The following is a 16,429-nucleotide window of genomic DNA, read 5'->3' as shown; positions in this document are numbered from 1 at the left end:
GGAACCCAATATACACAACATCACCAAGAGAGTGAGTCACAGGAACTCAATATACACAACATCACCAAGAGAGTGACCGTCACAGGAACCCAATATACACAACATCACCAAGAGAGTGACCGTCACAGGAACCCAATATACACAACATCACCAAGAGAGTGACAGTCACAGGAACCCAATATACACAACATCACCAAGAGAGTGACCGTCACAGGAACCCAATATACACAACATCACCAAGAGAGTGACCGTCACAGGAACCCAATATACACAACATCACCAAGAGAGTGACAGTCACAGGAACCCAATATACACAACATCACCAAGAGAGTGACCGTCACAGGAACTCAATATACACAACATCACCAAGAGAGTGAGTCACAGGAACTCAATATACACAACATCACCAAGAGAGTGACAGTCACAGGAACTCAGTATACACAATATCGAAGCCCACAGGAATGTAAGGCTTATATGAAGCATTATGGCTGGTATATACTGAGCAGGGCTATCTCACAAGACACCTTCTGGTACTGGAAGTGAGAGATACAGAAGGTACCGTGTGACATAGCACTACATTGTATATACCGTGGTTTGCAGAAGTATTCAGCCGCTGCATATTTTTCACATGTTGGCACTTTCAAATGAGACTTTACATGTAAACTTTACAAAAACGTCTCCAAAGTGATGAAAGTTAGAAAACGCATATAGAATATAAAAACTTCAGATTTACAGAGAAAAACTGATTAATCCTCGGTTGCATAAGTATTTAACCCCTTTGCAACTGCAGCCCTAAATCGGTTCAGGCGCAAAGGAATTGTCTGAAAGGTCACACAATTAGTGAAATGGTTTGAGCCGGTGTGTAAACAAATTGCTTTAACTTGTAGATCATTTCCCTCCCGTATATAAAAGACTTTCAAGCTGCAACTCGCATAATAATCAAAAAAGGAAGCATGAAGATCAAGCAGCATCCGAAAGAAATCAGGGATAGTGTTAGAGAGGCGCAGAGTCGGGAACGGCACCGATTATCCCTCTCAGTGAGCTGCATCATTAAGAAGATGCATCATACCACCCAGACACTACCTAGATCAGGTTCCCCTCCCAAACTGAGCAACATGGCAAGCAGGAAACTGGTCTGGGTTGTCACTCTGAAGCCAACAATGACCTTGAGAGATCGGCAAAGTTCTGTGTCTGAGACGGGAGTCAGTGTCCACACATGAACAATCAGCGGGTCCCTACACAAAGCTGGCCTGTATGGACGGGTGTACATATTACTGCGCTCCTCCCTATAGAAGTGTGCCGCTGGTAAAAAGATTGGCCTTACATATAGAAAAACAGAAAGAACGATTCCTGCGCTCCTACCAATTAGGCTAAAATAATAATCTCGTGAATAAGGGTTATTTAGTTAAACCCTTTGGCCAAAGCGTTCTAAGCCTGCAGCCACGCCACGGCATAACCAAATTTGCAGGAACCTACACTGAATATATGTCATTATTGTCCCATGGGCTGGTGAAAAATGTGAGAAAGCCCTGAAGGAGTTAAATAAAGCACATGCTTTTGTGAGTAGTGCAATAAAGAAGCTGGCCAGGGCCAGAATCATAGTTACCTTACTGTAGAGGTAAACTGTGGGTGTACAAACTCCCTGGTGTGAATATAATAAAACTTACACATATTGTATTCTGTCTGCCTTATACATTCACCTACTCTCCAATGGAGGGTGATGTGCAGACAGACACTGGGGTGTATTATTCCTGCACTCATAGGGGAATTGGTAGGGGCACTGCTCACAAAAGCATATGCTTTATTTAACCCCTTCAGGGCACTCCCATTTTTCACCAGTCCATGGGACAATAATTACATATATTCAGTGTAGGTACTGTACCTGCAAATTTGGTTATGCCGTGGCGTGGCTGCAGGCTTATAAAGCTTTGGCCAAAGGGTTTAACTAAATAACCCTTATTCATGAGATCACTATTATATTTTAGCCTGATTGGTAGGAGCGCAGGAATCGTTCTTTTTGTTTTTCTGTATGGACGGGTGGCATAAAGACTCACATATGGAGTTGGCGAAAAAGCATACAGATAATACTGCAGACATGTGGAAAAAGGTTTTGTGGTCAGATGAGACAAAAATGTAACTTTTTAATCTAAATTCCAAGCGTTACGTCAGGCGCATCACCCAGTCAGCACCATCCCAAGCATGGTGGTGGCAATTATGTATTGCTTTATTCAGTTTAGCAGCTGGCCTACAGGGGACGATGATAAAACCAGGGATCAGGGGGCCGGCCGTAACAAAATGATCATTAGGAGAAGAGAAGTCCCGACCGCGAAGAGCTTGCAACCACGACAAAATCCATCAGTAAAAGCCAAGTGAGACAATCCCGAGACATTCTGTGTCACTCGGATCTGGCTGCGGATCAGACACACGCGCAAAGGTTCCAGCATGAGTCAGTCTGAGCCCATCCACATCACTCATTGCAAGCCAGCGGCTCTGAGCAGAGCGAGGAAAAACCCACACCCTGTCACACACACACACACCAACATCACACCCCCCACACGCACCATCACACACCCATCCACCAACATCACACCCCCCCACACGCACCATCACACCATCACACCATCACACACCCGTCCACCAACATCACACCCCCCCACACGCACCATCACACCATCACACACCCGTCCACCAACATCACACCCCCCCACACGCACCATCACACCATCACACACCCGTCCACCAACATCACACCCCCCACACGCACCATCACACCATCACACACCCGTCCACCAACATCACACCCCCCCACACGCACCATCACACACCCGTCCACCAACATCATACTCCCCCCCACACACACACACACACACATCACACACCCACCATCACACACCCCCCCACACATCCACATCACACACATCCACATCACACATGCCAACATCACACCCCCCTCACACACACACACACACGCACCAACATCACAACCCCCCCCCCACACACACGCACCAACATCACAACGCACCATCACACACACGCACCATCACACACACGCACCAACATCACACCCCCCACACGCACCATCACACATCCGTCCACCATCACACCCCCCCCACACACACACACACCCGCCCACATCACACACACCCCCACACATCCACATCACACACGCCAACATCACACCCCCCTCACACACACACACACACACGCACCAACATCACAACCCCCCCACACACACACGCACCAACATCACAACCCCCCATCACACACACGCACCAACATCACAACCCCCCATCACACACACGCACCATCACACACACGCACCATCACACACACGCACCATCACACACACGCACCATCACACACACGCACCATCACACACCCGCCCACAGTACACACACACGCACCATCACACACCCGTCCACCAACATCACACCCCCCACACACACACATCACACACCCGCCCACATCACACACCCGCCCACACCCCCCACACGAAACATCACACACCCGTCCACCAACATCACACCCCCCACACACACACACATCACACACCCGCCCACATGACACACACGCCCACATCACACACACGCACCATCACACCCCCCCCACACATCCACACACACCAACATCACACACCCCTCACACACACACACGCACCAACATCACAACCCCCCCACACACACGCACCATCACACACCAACATCACACACACGCACCATCACACACACGCACCATCACACACCAACATCACACACGCACCATCACACACACACGCACCATCACACACACACGCACCATCACACACACACGCACCATCACACACACACGCACCATCACACACACACACGCACCATCACACACACACACGCACCATCACACACACGCACCATCACACACACACGCACCATCACACACACACGCACCATCACACACACACGCACCATCACACACACACGCACCATCACACACACACGCACCATCACACACACACGCACCATCACACACACGCACCATCACGCACACGCACCATCACGCACACGCACCATCACACCCCCCCACACATCACCCCTGCGCACATCCACTTCACACACACCAAAATCACACCCCCTCACTCACACCCACACACCCCCATCACACACCCGCCCACATCACACACACCTACCAACATCTCACCCACACACCCGCCCACATCACACACACACCTACCAACATCTCACACACACACACACACACACACATTCTATACCAATAGGTCTGAGCAGAACGGAAAAAAAAAAAAAATACCACATCCCGTCACACACACACGCACCAGCATCTCTCCCCCCCCCCCCACACACACACACACACACACACATTCCCCCACACAGACACACCCTCCCACCCACATCCCCATCACACACAACCCCATCACACATACACGCACCAAAATCACACACCCCCACACATTCCCGTCACACACACACCACCACCCACCCACAGCCCAATCACACACACATCCCGTTACACCCACATGCCCTCCCCAACATCCCGGCCACACAAAGCCCTGTCACACACACACCCACACCACAGCCCCCCCCCCACATCCCCATCACACACACACACACTGCCACACATACACCCACAGCCCAATCACACGCACATCCCCGTTACACCCACATGCCCTCCCCAACATCCCGGCCACACACAGCCCTGTCACACACACACCCACACCACAGCCCCCCCCCCACATCCCCATCACACACACACACTGCCACACATACACCCACAGCCCAATCACACACACATCCCCGTTACACCCACATGCCCTCCCCAACATCCCGGCCACACACAGCCCTGTCACACACACACCCACACCACAGCCCCCCCCCCCCCACATCCCCATCACACACACACACACACACACTGCCACACATACACACACACACCCTCCCACACACACACACCCTCCCACACACACACACCCTCCCACACACACACACCCTCCCACACACGACATCTGGAAGAGTGTTTGTTTCTGGTTACAAACCTCATGTACAATTACAACCACACAGAGCAGGAAGTCTAACACCTTATTATCTGACAACAATGATCTACCGCCCTCAACACGGCCACTGCCATCAAAAACCGCCTGGCAACAAAGGGGTTAACAGGATGAGTGTAAGCTGTGGCAGTGAAGGGGTTATACGCGCCAGCTCTTTATATACAGCACCTGAACTGCCTGTCCAGGAGGGGGGGTCTGAGAGGCCGCGGTGGCTTGTCCGGCTTGGCTTCCCGTTCTCCTTCAGGTCCCTCCGCGGTGAGGCCGACGCCGGCCGACGCGCTGCTGCTGGTGGACGTGTTCCGGCGGTGGGTCAGGTCCGACATGCTGGAGCAGCGGGAGTGTTCGGAGCTGTGACCTGCTAACACACACACACCGCGGTGTCAGGATCCGCGGAGGGAGGGGACAGCGTGACGGTCACAGGACCACTACTTCCCCAGGGACAGAGCAAACCCCCAGGAGGGGCTGCCGCCGAAAGGCTCCCTTTAAAGAGGAATATACAACAACCGGCGGGCGTTTTTAATGGCGGGTACAGGGCGCTGTCCTCATGTTTAAGCAGCGAAGGGGTTACACGTAGGGTTGAGGAAGGTAAGAGGGTTACCGGATACTTTGGACTGCTGGCTGGCCTGGCTGGAGTTCCGAGAATGGCCGGAATGAGACGTCTCCTCCGGGCTCGAGAGGTTCTGGTCCGTTTCCTCAAGGACTCCTGGAATGTAAAAAATAAATAAAGCATAGATACGTATAGAGAGCAGGGATGGAGAATGGAGTATCATGGCGGTATGAACGTGGTCTTCGAAGTGTGTGACCACGGATTGAATCCCAGCGTCAACGCTTTGGGCAGGTCACTATCTCCCAAGGCCTCAAGCGCAAACATTAGATTGTAAGCTCTACGGGGCAGGGAGACATTGTGCCTGCAAAATTCTATGTACAGCGCTGAGTATATATCAGCAAAAATATCCAATATTGTTGTAGAGAGTGGTCAATGCATTCACAGGTCACGTGACCGCGAGGACGGCCGAGGGACAGAGAGGATGGTGACAGTGAGGATGGCCGGAGGACAGAGAGGATGGTGACAGTGAGGATGGCCGGAGGACAGAGAGGATGGTGACAGTGAGGATGGCCGGAGGACAGCGAGAATGGCCGGAGGACAGAGAGGATGGTGACAGTGAGGATGGCCGGAGGACAGAGAGGATGGTGACAGTGAGGATGGCCAGAGGACAGCGAGAATGGCCGGAGGACAGAGAGGATGGTGACAGTGAGGATGGCCGAGGGACAAAGAGGATGGTGACCGCGAGGATGGTGACCGTGAGGATGGTGACAGTGAGGATGGCCGGGGGACAGAGAGGATGGCTGGGTGACAGCGAGGAGGGCCGGGGGACAGAGGATGGTGACAGCGAAGCTGGCCAGGTGACAATACGCTTGTGAGGTGACCAAGGAGGTTGGTTAAAAAATGAGGTGGGTTCGGTGACAGTAAAGATGGCACTTCCAGGTGAGTTCCCATACCCGAGCTGAGTATGGCTTGCCGACTCTTGTGACGCACTGTCGCACTTGCTGGACACACTGTCCCTTCGCCCTTGCAGGTCATCTGCAGGGAGGAGTCCTGTCCTGGGGCGGAGATGGATTTGGCAGTTGATGGAGGCCTGAAAGAGAGATCAGTCAACAGATTGCTGAAACGGTTCAGTACCCTCCACATGCTTCCATTGAATGCTTGAACGCCTGCGCTGAATGCTTGAACGCCTGTGCTGAATGCGCGGCAGGCTCCCCCTCACAGCGAAGCCCCTTTTAACAGAGATGGGTTTGGGGCCGTCCTGCTCTCGCTGCACTTAGTGAGTTCAGTGCAGTTGCCCATACAATACTGTACACAAAACCAGGACTGGTTGATGCCTTCTCTGGTCATGTTACACTACAATAGTCATCTCCAGACTCACACAGGGACAGATCACTGATGCTTACAATTAAAAGCACTTACGTTTTGAAGCAGGGGTCTCCGGAGAGAAGAGACATCCCTATAGTGACCTACCAGGGAGAGGAGAAGGTGAAAGATTACAAGCTATACTATAAGGGGAGATGATGAGAGACTGTCAGTCAGGCGGGAGCATGGGGAGGTCAGCGGTACCTTTAGGATGGAGTTGTCTTGTCGGGTGTTCCTGGTATCATATCCTTCCAGCAGACAGCAGCGCCCTGTGGAGCCAGAGCCGGCAAACTCTGAAAGGTTCAGGTCAGCAAAACCCAGCTGGAAGGATAAGCGACACAATGATAACAGATCAGAGCAGCAGACAACGGAAAGGAAGGTTTGGGACAGAGAGGCGGATAAAGAGCAGCAGGCAGCTGAAAACAGCACAGCCACAGAGACAATCTTCTGCTGTAATAAAGCGCTCAGGCATGTAACACCCACTGCAGTGTTCATAGCAATTATTTGGGAGGTGGAGGTAGCTTTTTAAACGAAGCATTGCAATTCACTGCAGGCATGGAGGGGTTCACCTATTGATGGAAATGCTCAGCTGACCCCTCTGGCATGAAAGGGCAACATTATACCAGCAATGGATGTTTAAGGCTCTGGCACTGTCATACTAGCAAATCATTTTAGGCCCAAAGTGTAGCACTTATTGCGAGATTGGTGGCCATGTCGGCAGCACATGAATACTTTGCAGTGGGTATAAAAGTGGAACATTCCCCTTCGGAACAGGGCGCTAACTGGGAACTAATGACCCCCAGCACTACCTGCTCTGTTACTTGGGGATTATTATTGCTGACAAAGGAAACAAATATTCATTCAATAGCACTGTGAACTTGCACGTCCCTTAGGCACGGGGGCTCAACTCCACTCCTCAAGCCCCCCACAACAGGTTTTCAGGATATCCAGCTTCAGCACAGGTGGCTCAATCAGAGGCTCAGTCAAAGACTGAGCCTCTGATTGAGCCACCTGTGCTGAAGCTGGGATGTCCTGAAAACCTGACCTGTTGGTGGCCCTTGAGGACTGGAATTGAGCACCCGTGCCTTATGGAGACCAAGATATTGGGCCGCATTTGTCCATGCCTCTATTTAATAGTTAGCTGTTACAGTGTCTCTATATAGTGAAGCACAGAGTATACCATCAGCTGATTGGAATCGGGCAGAGCGGATGGAAGGGAGGGGAGGGGATGGGAGGGAGGGGAGGGGATGGATGGGAGGGAGGGGATGGGAGGGAGGGGATGGGAGGGGAGGGGATGGGAGGGAGGGGAGGGGATGGGAGGGAGGGGATGGAAGGGATGGGAGGGAGGGGAGGGGATGGAAGGGATGGGAGGGAAGGGATGGGAGGGATGGGAGGGAAGGGATGGGAGGGAGGGGAGGGGATGGGATGGATGTTTATCACCTCCTCTTACCTTAGAGTAAGTTTTTCCACCCTTGAGTTCCTGTAACAGGAAAGCAGAGATTGTGATTCCCAGGGCGCCAGCAGAGAACAAACACATCATTAACTCTTTGTGAACAAGGCTGATACGGACAGCTGCTATACAAGTCAGTGCTAGGACAACTGCAGGGTACTATAATATGTGCAAGTCTGCCGCACGAGGGGTTAACAGAAAGCGGATTTCTATCTGCGCGCATTGCAACCCACACTGCACATCATGCAGTGTGCATCACACACACACACACACACACACAGAGCATCTCATACAAAGCCTCCCACGCACACCATCCCACACATACAGCAAACACAACCCCTTAGACACACACACGTCATTCCATAAATAGCACATACAGTCAGTATCACAACACACATACACTGCTTAATCAATACAGTGAACGTTTCATGCTTACACACACAATTTAATGATCACACAGTGAACGTTTCATGCTTACACACACACAATTTAATGATCACACCGTGAACGTTTCATGCTTACACACACACAATTTAATGATCACACCGTGAACGTTTCATGCTTACACACACACAATTTAATGATCACACAGTGAACGTTTCATGCTTACACACACACAATTTAATGATCACACAGTGAACGTTTCATGCTTACAAACGCACAATTTAATGATCACACAGTGAACGTTTCATGCTTACACACACACAATTTAATGATCACACCGTGAACGTTTCATGCTTACACACACACAATTTAATGATCACACAGTGAACGTTTCATGCTTACACACACACAATTTAATGATCACACCGTGAACGTTTCATGCTTACACACACACAATTTAATGATCACACAGTGAACGTTTCATGCTTACACACACACAATTTAATGATCACACAGTGAACGTTTCATGCTTACAAACGCACTATTTGATGATCGCACAGTGAAAGTTTCATGCTTACACAAACACACTATTTGATGCTCACACACATTACCCCATAAACAGAATCCCCCCCCCAACAACACAATGTACACACAAAGCATCCTACACAGAGTTTAATATTCACTTACACACACACAGTCATACAGAGTCCCTGAGCCAAACACTGATATACAGCATGTCAGACACACACACACACACTGTCATACATGTCAGACACACACACTGTCATACATGTCAGACACACAGACTCCTCCCGTTCACACCAACACCATGTCACTCCTCCAGACGGCACACAGGCCAGACTCTCACCTTGCGGACGGAGACTCGGCAGACGCAGGGGTCCAGCACGCCCGTGGCCGGGTTGGCACTCATTTTACAGATGAAGGTCAACTTCTTCTTCCAGCGGACGCAGTTTTCCTGGACTTCCTCCCTGCGTTTGGGACAAGAGGTCACTCGCTGAACTAACGCAAAGCTCCCAACGCAGGCTTCGCGCGGCAAAAACCCAAACACCACCGTTTGGACACGGCTCGCCCCAGAACCAGGTCCAATGATTGACCGACTGAGGAGCCGCCCTCTGCGTGTGGGACAGGCATGGGGTATCATAGAAACAATATGAATGTATAAAATGTATTTATATAGCGCCAACCATATATACTGCGCTGTGCTGAACGGACATTCAGTCCTAGAGAATGGATACCAGAATCACTGGATAAGTGCAGCAAACATACAGTAACCATTAGTACAGGGGAGCTCAACTCCAGTGCTCAAGCCCCACCAACAGCTCAGGTTTTCAGGATAGCCCATCTTCAGCACAGGTGGCTCAACTGAAGACTGAGCCTCTGATTGAGCCACATGTGCTGAAGCAGGGACTAATTGAGCCCCCTGTGCTGAAGCAGGGATATCCTGAAAACCTGACCTGTTGGGGTGAGGGGGGGCTTGAGGACTGGAGTTTAGCACACTTGCAGTACCACTACCCCAAAGATCTTACAATGAGAGACTTAGGGCCTCATGCAGAGAGCAGCGCTATTTAAAATCTCGCCATTTTCTGGAGAAAATCGCGCAAAAAACAGCTGAAAATGGCGAGGTAGGAAAAAAGAGCCATTTTTTTTTTCTATTTGAAAATCTCGCCGCGCGGCTGGCGAGAAACTACATCTCGCCAGTCTGAAAAATATCCGAATTCAGAAAGGCACGCTCGCCATCTAGCGGCTGTTTTTGGCGCGACTTTCTTCAATATTCTCCGCCAACTAAAGTTGGCAAGAAGCAGGAGCTCGCCGGCTATAGGGGAAAAAAAAAAATGCGCGATTTTTTTTCCCCTTTCAGCTGCGCGCATCTCCTCATTTACAATTCTCCACATGCAGTAATGCTAAAAATAGCGGATTTCGCCCATTTCTGCATATGGAGAATAAAACTCTCCATTAAACCTACTTTTTATTCCCCTCTCCAATTTAAAAAGCGCTGCTCTCTGCATAGGCCCCTTAGGGAGAGGAGAAGCGTGTGAGTATAGTGGGTTATCATGCCGGGACAAAGGGATAGGTACGTGTGTTACGAGGGGCTGTGCAGTCATGCTATGCCCAGCGCTAGTCATTGCATGGTGGTGGTACTACCTAATTGAAATTCAACTCCTGCAGTGTAACCTCCTTAAAGCTGCAGACCAAGCAATATCCTACATGTGTTTAAAAAATATATATATATCAGATCTGTACTATGAGAAAATACTTGTAGCATTAAAAAAAAAAAACTCTGAATGACATATAAATGTATTATAGTGTACCAAGCATTTTTTGTTTCTATAGCAACCATTTTCAAAGTCACATCCCCTTCCTCTTCTGAAACAGGCTCTGGCACATCCCTTTTTGAGCCCTGCCCCATCTCTAGCAGTGCACCAATTGTATCTAGTGACTGCCTGGTCACATAATCTTCCCCACAGAACTTTGCATCTTGGGTCCTCTTCTGCTGCACTGACGGCCATTTAGTGAACCCCCCCCCCCCCCCCGAGCCGAATCTTCGCCGATCGATCACAGGAGAACGGATCGATCGGCAACTTAGCTAATTACTTATTATGTGGATTGTATTGATGCACATATTAAAGGGGAAAATAAAATATATATTTTTTAAAACGGCAGCTTGAACTGCTGCTTTAATAACTTGTTCTCGCCCCAGTAAAAGCATGGTCATGCGGCAACCACAGCATGCTGCTGAAATGTCTCTACCTCTGAGAGGAGCCCAAACAGTCTGACCAGGACTTCTGCTCTTACACAGCTCCCTGCACAAGCTGTGCGAGGGAGAGAGAGCGTGCGAGCGAGAGAGAGCGTGAGAAAAGAAAGAGATTGAGAAAGAGCGTGAGAGAAGATAAAGATTGAGAAAGAGGAAATAGAGATTGAGAAATAGAGTGTGAAAAGAGAGAGGAGATTGAGAGAGGAGATCGAGAGGGGATAGAGAGAGGGGATAGAGAGAGGAGATCGAGAGGGGATAGAGAGAGGAGATCGAGAGGGGATGGAGAGAGGAGATCGAGAGGGGATGGAGAGAGGAGATCGAGAGGGGATAGAGAGAGGAGATCGAGAGGGGAGAGGAGATCGAGAGGGGATGGAGAGAGGAGATCGAGAGGGGATGGAGAGAGGAGATCGAGAGGGGATAGAGAGAGGAGTTTGAGTACTTGAAGACCCAGCCCATACTAAAATGATGGGCTCAGAAGTAGCTTTTACCTTTCCTAAAGAGGCTTTAAATCTCAGAACAATATCTCTGTATAATGATTGTTTCAGATCCTCAGAAACAGAACGCCCGTTGGAATTCCTCCCCGTACACAGCCCAATTGTCTGCAACTTTGTAGCCAGTGAAATGATATTTGTCGTTTTTATACGATTCCTCAAACAAGGGATATGCGTGACAACGTTGTGTAAAATACCCCAACTTGTGAACACACGAATGTGATACAAAACATGAATACAAATAGGAGCGAGTGTTTTCCGTTTACTGCAAGTCCAGGATATGTTCCTTGGTGAGACGAGGACTGTGACCTCTGGCACTGAATGGGTTGCGATGCCTTGCGTACCGACCCGGTCTGCCCTCCCATCACAATATTACATTGCTATTAAATCTTTGTCTTAGCGGAGGAATATACAGAAGAGAGATATCTGGAGCCAGTAAAACTGGTGCTACACAATGATGCAAAGATAACAGCAAACTGATGCAACGACAAGCTGGGGACACACACTTTAACCACACGTCTCCGCTCCTAGGAGGCACCGACAGAGCCAGTGAACAGCTCACATCAATATGCAGAAATCCCTCAGTCAAAGACTGAGCCACCTGTGCTGAAGCAGGGATATCCCCAATACCTGGCCTGCTAGTGGCCTTTTGAGGACTAGAGTAGGCCGTCCCTGCTGTAACACCGCAACGTTTAGTGTATATATGCTCGTTGGGGGTGGGAGAGATCGGAATATTTCCAGCTCCCAAACATCGACTTGCGCTACTCTGATGTGGAAGACAGATTTCTTCTCACCTTTCAACAACACGTTTAAAATTTATGGGGAGTAAAAAAAAGTGACAAAGACCCGTCGTCGTACAGCAAATAAAAGTAACACTTGTGGTGCATTTGCACGTCTCACACAAGTCTGCAGCCCTGTCTTTCCCCATTACCGCGTAGCAAACCGTGCTCCCGCTGCCGCTAGGGATTCTGGGTAAAGACATGCACGTAAGCACAGTGTGTCACCCTGTACTGCACCACAAGTAGTGTTTCTATTTGTGGTACCCTGCACGGTGTCTGGTTATACCCACGTCCCAACGTCACAAAGCCAGCAACCAGCCTCGCACTGATGAGACCCAAACGGTTGGAAGAGCTTTCTGTGAATAGGGTTACTGGCTCTGCACTTCTTTAACCCAGGCTGTGCTGCAAAGCTGTGTAATGCGGCAGGCAGAAGCTTATAGGGGTCCCATGTTAAAATGGATCTGAAGCAAAAGGTGACACTGTGCTGATTTGCATGTCATTTCCCAGAATCCCTGGCTGCAGTGGAAGCACTGTATGCTAAGAGATAATGGGGAAAGGCAGGGCTGCAGACCTGTCTGGGACGTGTGAATGTGCTCACAGGGGGGATTTGTATTTACAATGACACGTAACACCCAGCTTCCTCCATCAGGGATGAGCCCTGCAGACGTATGCTCACACGTCTCAGATAATAGGTGATACAAGCAGATGATGACGAGCACGGGGCAGGGTGCAGATGTGTTGCCTGTATGCACAGTGTCAGGGAATAAGGAGTGGGTGCTGCTCGGGTGCTGGGAAGGAGGCGGCGTATTCCAAAGCTGCTTTGCACAAACTGCACTCTCAGCATTCCCTGTGCAGACATGAAGCAGAGCTCGGCTATATACTGGGGTGTATTAGGACTGTTATACCCCTCCACATATCCCAGCACCTCTATGGGGAAGCCCTTTGAGGTGGATGTCTGGAACAGGCTGAATGTGAACACATTCCTCAAATTCTCTAGGGAGCTGAAGAGGTCAAAGTTCAACCATAGAGAGGGGGGGTGGGGGAGATAAGACAAGGTAGAACTAAAATACCCCCAAGGGCTGTACTGTACCTCTGGCATCAAAGGGGTTAACCCAGGGGTTCTCAACTCCAGTCCTCAAGACCGCCAACAGGTCAGGTTTTCAGCACAGATGGTGCAGTCAAAGACTGATGTACCTGGGCTGAAGCAGGGATATCATAAACCTGGCCTGTTGGGGGTCTTGAGGACTGCAGTTGAGAATCCCTGGGTTAACCCCTTCACTGGGAGATAGGAATCCACAGAGGTCTCATGGCCGTTAAACCCTTTCTGTGCTAAAGGGGAACATCATGCGTTGCGCAGGAAGCCTTTCTAGAGAAGTGGGGAGGGTGTTTAAAACATTAGTGGGGAGGGGGGGGGGGGTAAAGTATCCGCCTCCGACCTACAGAACTACACACCACCTTGCACTGATCAAACTAGTGGGGGGAAAGTAATATTTTTAAACAATGCAGAATGCATACTCTATTCCTGAGGTGCAAATACATCGAAAACAACGTCCAGAGGAAGCTGCCCCCCCCTAAAATCAGGCACAGTACCACTGCTTATTCAACAGCACTAGGAACTATGCAGATTATCTGCCCCATCCCCACTTCTCTCCCTCCCCACTTTTGCCCCCCCTCCAATTTCTCCACCCTACCCCACCCCTTTCTGCCCCATTCCCACCCACCCCTCCCCACCCTTTTTGCAGCCCCACAAACCCTTTCTGCCCCACCCCCGCACCTACCCTTTCTGCCACATTTCCACCTCCCCCTTTCTCTGCCTCCACCCTTTCTGTCCCATTTCCCCGCCTCCACCCTTTCTGCCCCATTACCCCCCCCAACCCCCCTTTCTGCTCCATCCCCCCTTCTCTTCCTCCCCTCCCCCCCCCCCCCCCCCACCCTTTCAGGCGTGAGCTGGGGCTCCTGGTGTAGAAGGAAGGTTGGTCTTGCTTGTTTGTGAAAACAAAGACACATTATAGATCAGCGGGATGGAATTCCTCCAAACTCCAAGTGAACAATGACTGTCCCCTCCTTCCTCTCCCTCGTGCTGAAGGACACAAAAGGACATCGGGCTATGGCACAATCCGCTCTGTGTGACGGCGCTGACCTGCCTGGTACGGCACCCCACTGGGGGTAGCAGAGCTGGGCTCCCTGCACCTGCAGAGGGCGCACATGGCAAATCCAACCTGTCCTGCTTAAAACACCTTCTTACTTCACATCAGCAGGTATCTCATACACATCTCTTAGAAGATAAAGATAGCACTCCAATGGGCTTGGTCAAAGAGTAATCTTTGTAAGTCCCTGGAGCGCCATCTTTTTCTTCCAGGGACCCGTCACACCTCCAGCCGTTGGGGATGTCAGAGCACCCGTGGCAGCTCGACGTAATTGTGAGTGCGCCCACTTTCTTCCTCGTACACGACTCCTACAGTGAGCACCATCATGAGTTCAGCTTCTTGTCATGGACACACTGCTGCTATCCCTGCTCTCACCTGCCTCCTGTGCAGAATTCACCAGCGAGCGCCACTTCCATGTCACACCAATGCATTTTATCTTCCATTTTAAGGATATCTCTGCTTTCAGCACAGGTGGCTCACTCCCCAGCTTCAGCACAGGTGACTCAATCAGCCCCCAGCTTCAGCACAGGTGGCTCAGTCAGTCCCCAGCTTCAGCACAGGTGGCTCACTCCCCAGCTTCAACACAGGTGGCTCTATCATTGGCTCAGTCTTCAACTGAGCCACTGATTGGGCCACCTGTGCTGAAGCAGGGATGTCCTTAGAACCTGACCAGTTGGTGGCCCTTGACGACTGGAGTTGCCCCACCCCTGGCTTAAACCAAGACCCAAACAAGATGACCTGTCAGAGCAGAGGTTACATTTACTACAGAGCGTCTTCCCGAGAGGCCGTGTCGCTGCCCCTGCTAATGGATGTAATGGTGGCGCATTCCAGCCATGCCTGGCCCCGTGCGTAAGGAAGCGTGACAGGGCTTGCTGGGCGCATGGCGTATTTACTGATTAACTGCACAGTTATGGGGCCAGTGGCTGGTATAATAGCTGCGTGAGAGGCAGGAGAGGTGTGACAAACAGGTTTGAAATAGCCGGCATGGAGAATAAAGTCACGCTGACACACCAAGCAGCACTGTCACTTAACCCCTTTGTGACCAGAAGGGCCTGCTAGGCAATGCAGGACAACCTATAAAACAGGGGTGGCCAACTCCAGTCCTCAAGGGCCACCAGCAGGCCAGGTATTAGGGATATCCCTGCTTCAGCACAGGTGGCTCAGTCTTCGACTGATTGAGCCACCTGTGCAGAAGCAGGGATATCCTGAAAACCTGTCCTGTTGAGTTGGCCACCCCTGCTCTAGTACAAGGGGCTCAACTCTAGTCCCTAAGGGTCACTAACAGGTCAGGTAATAAGGAAATCCTGGCTTCAGCAAAAGGTGGCTCAATCAAAATGACTGACGCACTAACCTGTGCTGAAGCAGGGATATCCTGGCCCTTGAGAACTGGAGTAGGCCACCCCTGCTATAAAACATATCCCTAGCATTAGTTCACAACGGGCAGTGGCGCGCAGC

General features: G+C 50.6%; 1 protein-coding gene across 2 annotated transcripts in view; it reads right to left on the bottom strand.

The window, feature by feature from the left end:
* The window catches only part of EEIG1 (estrogen-induced osteoclastogenesis regulator 1), a 45,708-nt gene that overhangs the window by 15,727 nt on the left and 13,552 nt on the right, over positions 1–16,429 (bottom strand). Inside the window, exons 3-9 of one of the 2 annotated variants that reach the window (XM_075578510.1) lie at positions 9,653–9,773; positions 8,401–8,430; positions 7,155–7,271; positions 7,008–7,054; positions 6,542–6,678; positions 5,640–5,744; positions 5,210–5,399 (exon numbers count right to left, since the gene is read on the bottom strand). In XM_075578510.1, coding sequence (XP_075434625.1) covers positions 5,210–5,399; positions 5,640–5,744; positions 6,542–6,678; positions 7,008–7,054; positions 7,155–7,271; positions 8,401–8,430; positions 9,653–9,773 — 747 coding nt within the window. The remainder of the gene's footprint in view (positions 1–5,209; positions 5,400–5,639; positions 5,745–6,541; positions 6,679–7,007; positions 7,055–7,154; positions 7,272–8,400; positions 8,431–9,652; positions 9,774–16,429) is intronic. The other variant, XM_075578511.1, reaches the window with a different exon arrangement.

This window comes from Ascaphus truei, chromosome 21, assembly GCF_040206685.1.
Source record: "Ascaphus truei isolate aAscTru1 chromosome 21, aAscTru1.hap1, whole genome shotgun sequence".
Taxonomy (NCBI): domain Eukaryota; kingdom Metazoa; phylum Chordata; class Amphibia; order Anura; family Ascaphidae; genus Ascaphus; species Ascaphus truei.
Note: the sequence above shows the minus strand (reverse complement) of the source record. Positions and strands in the feature narration are given on the sequence as shown.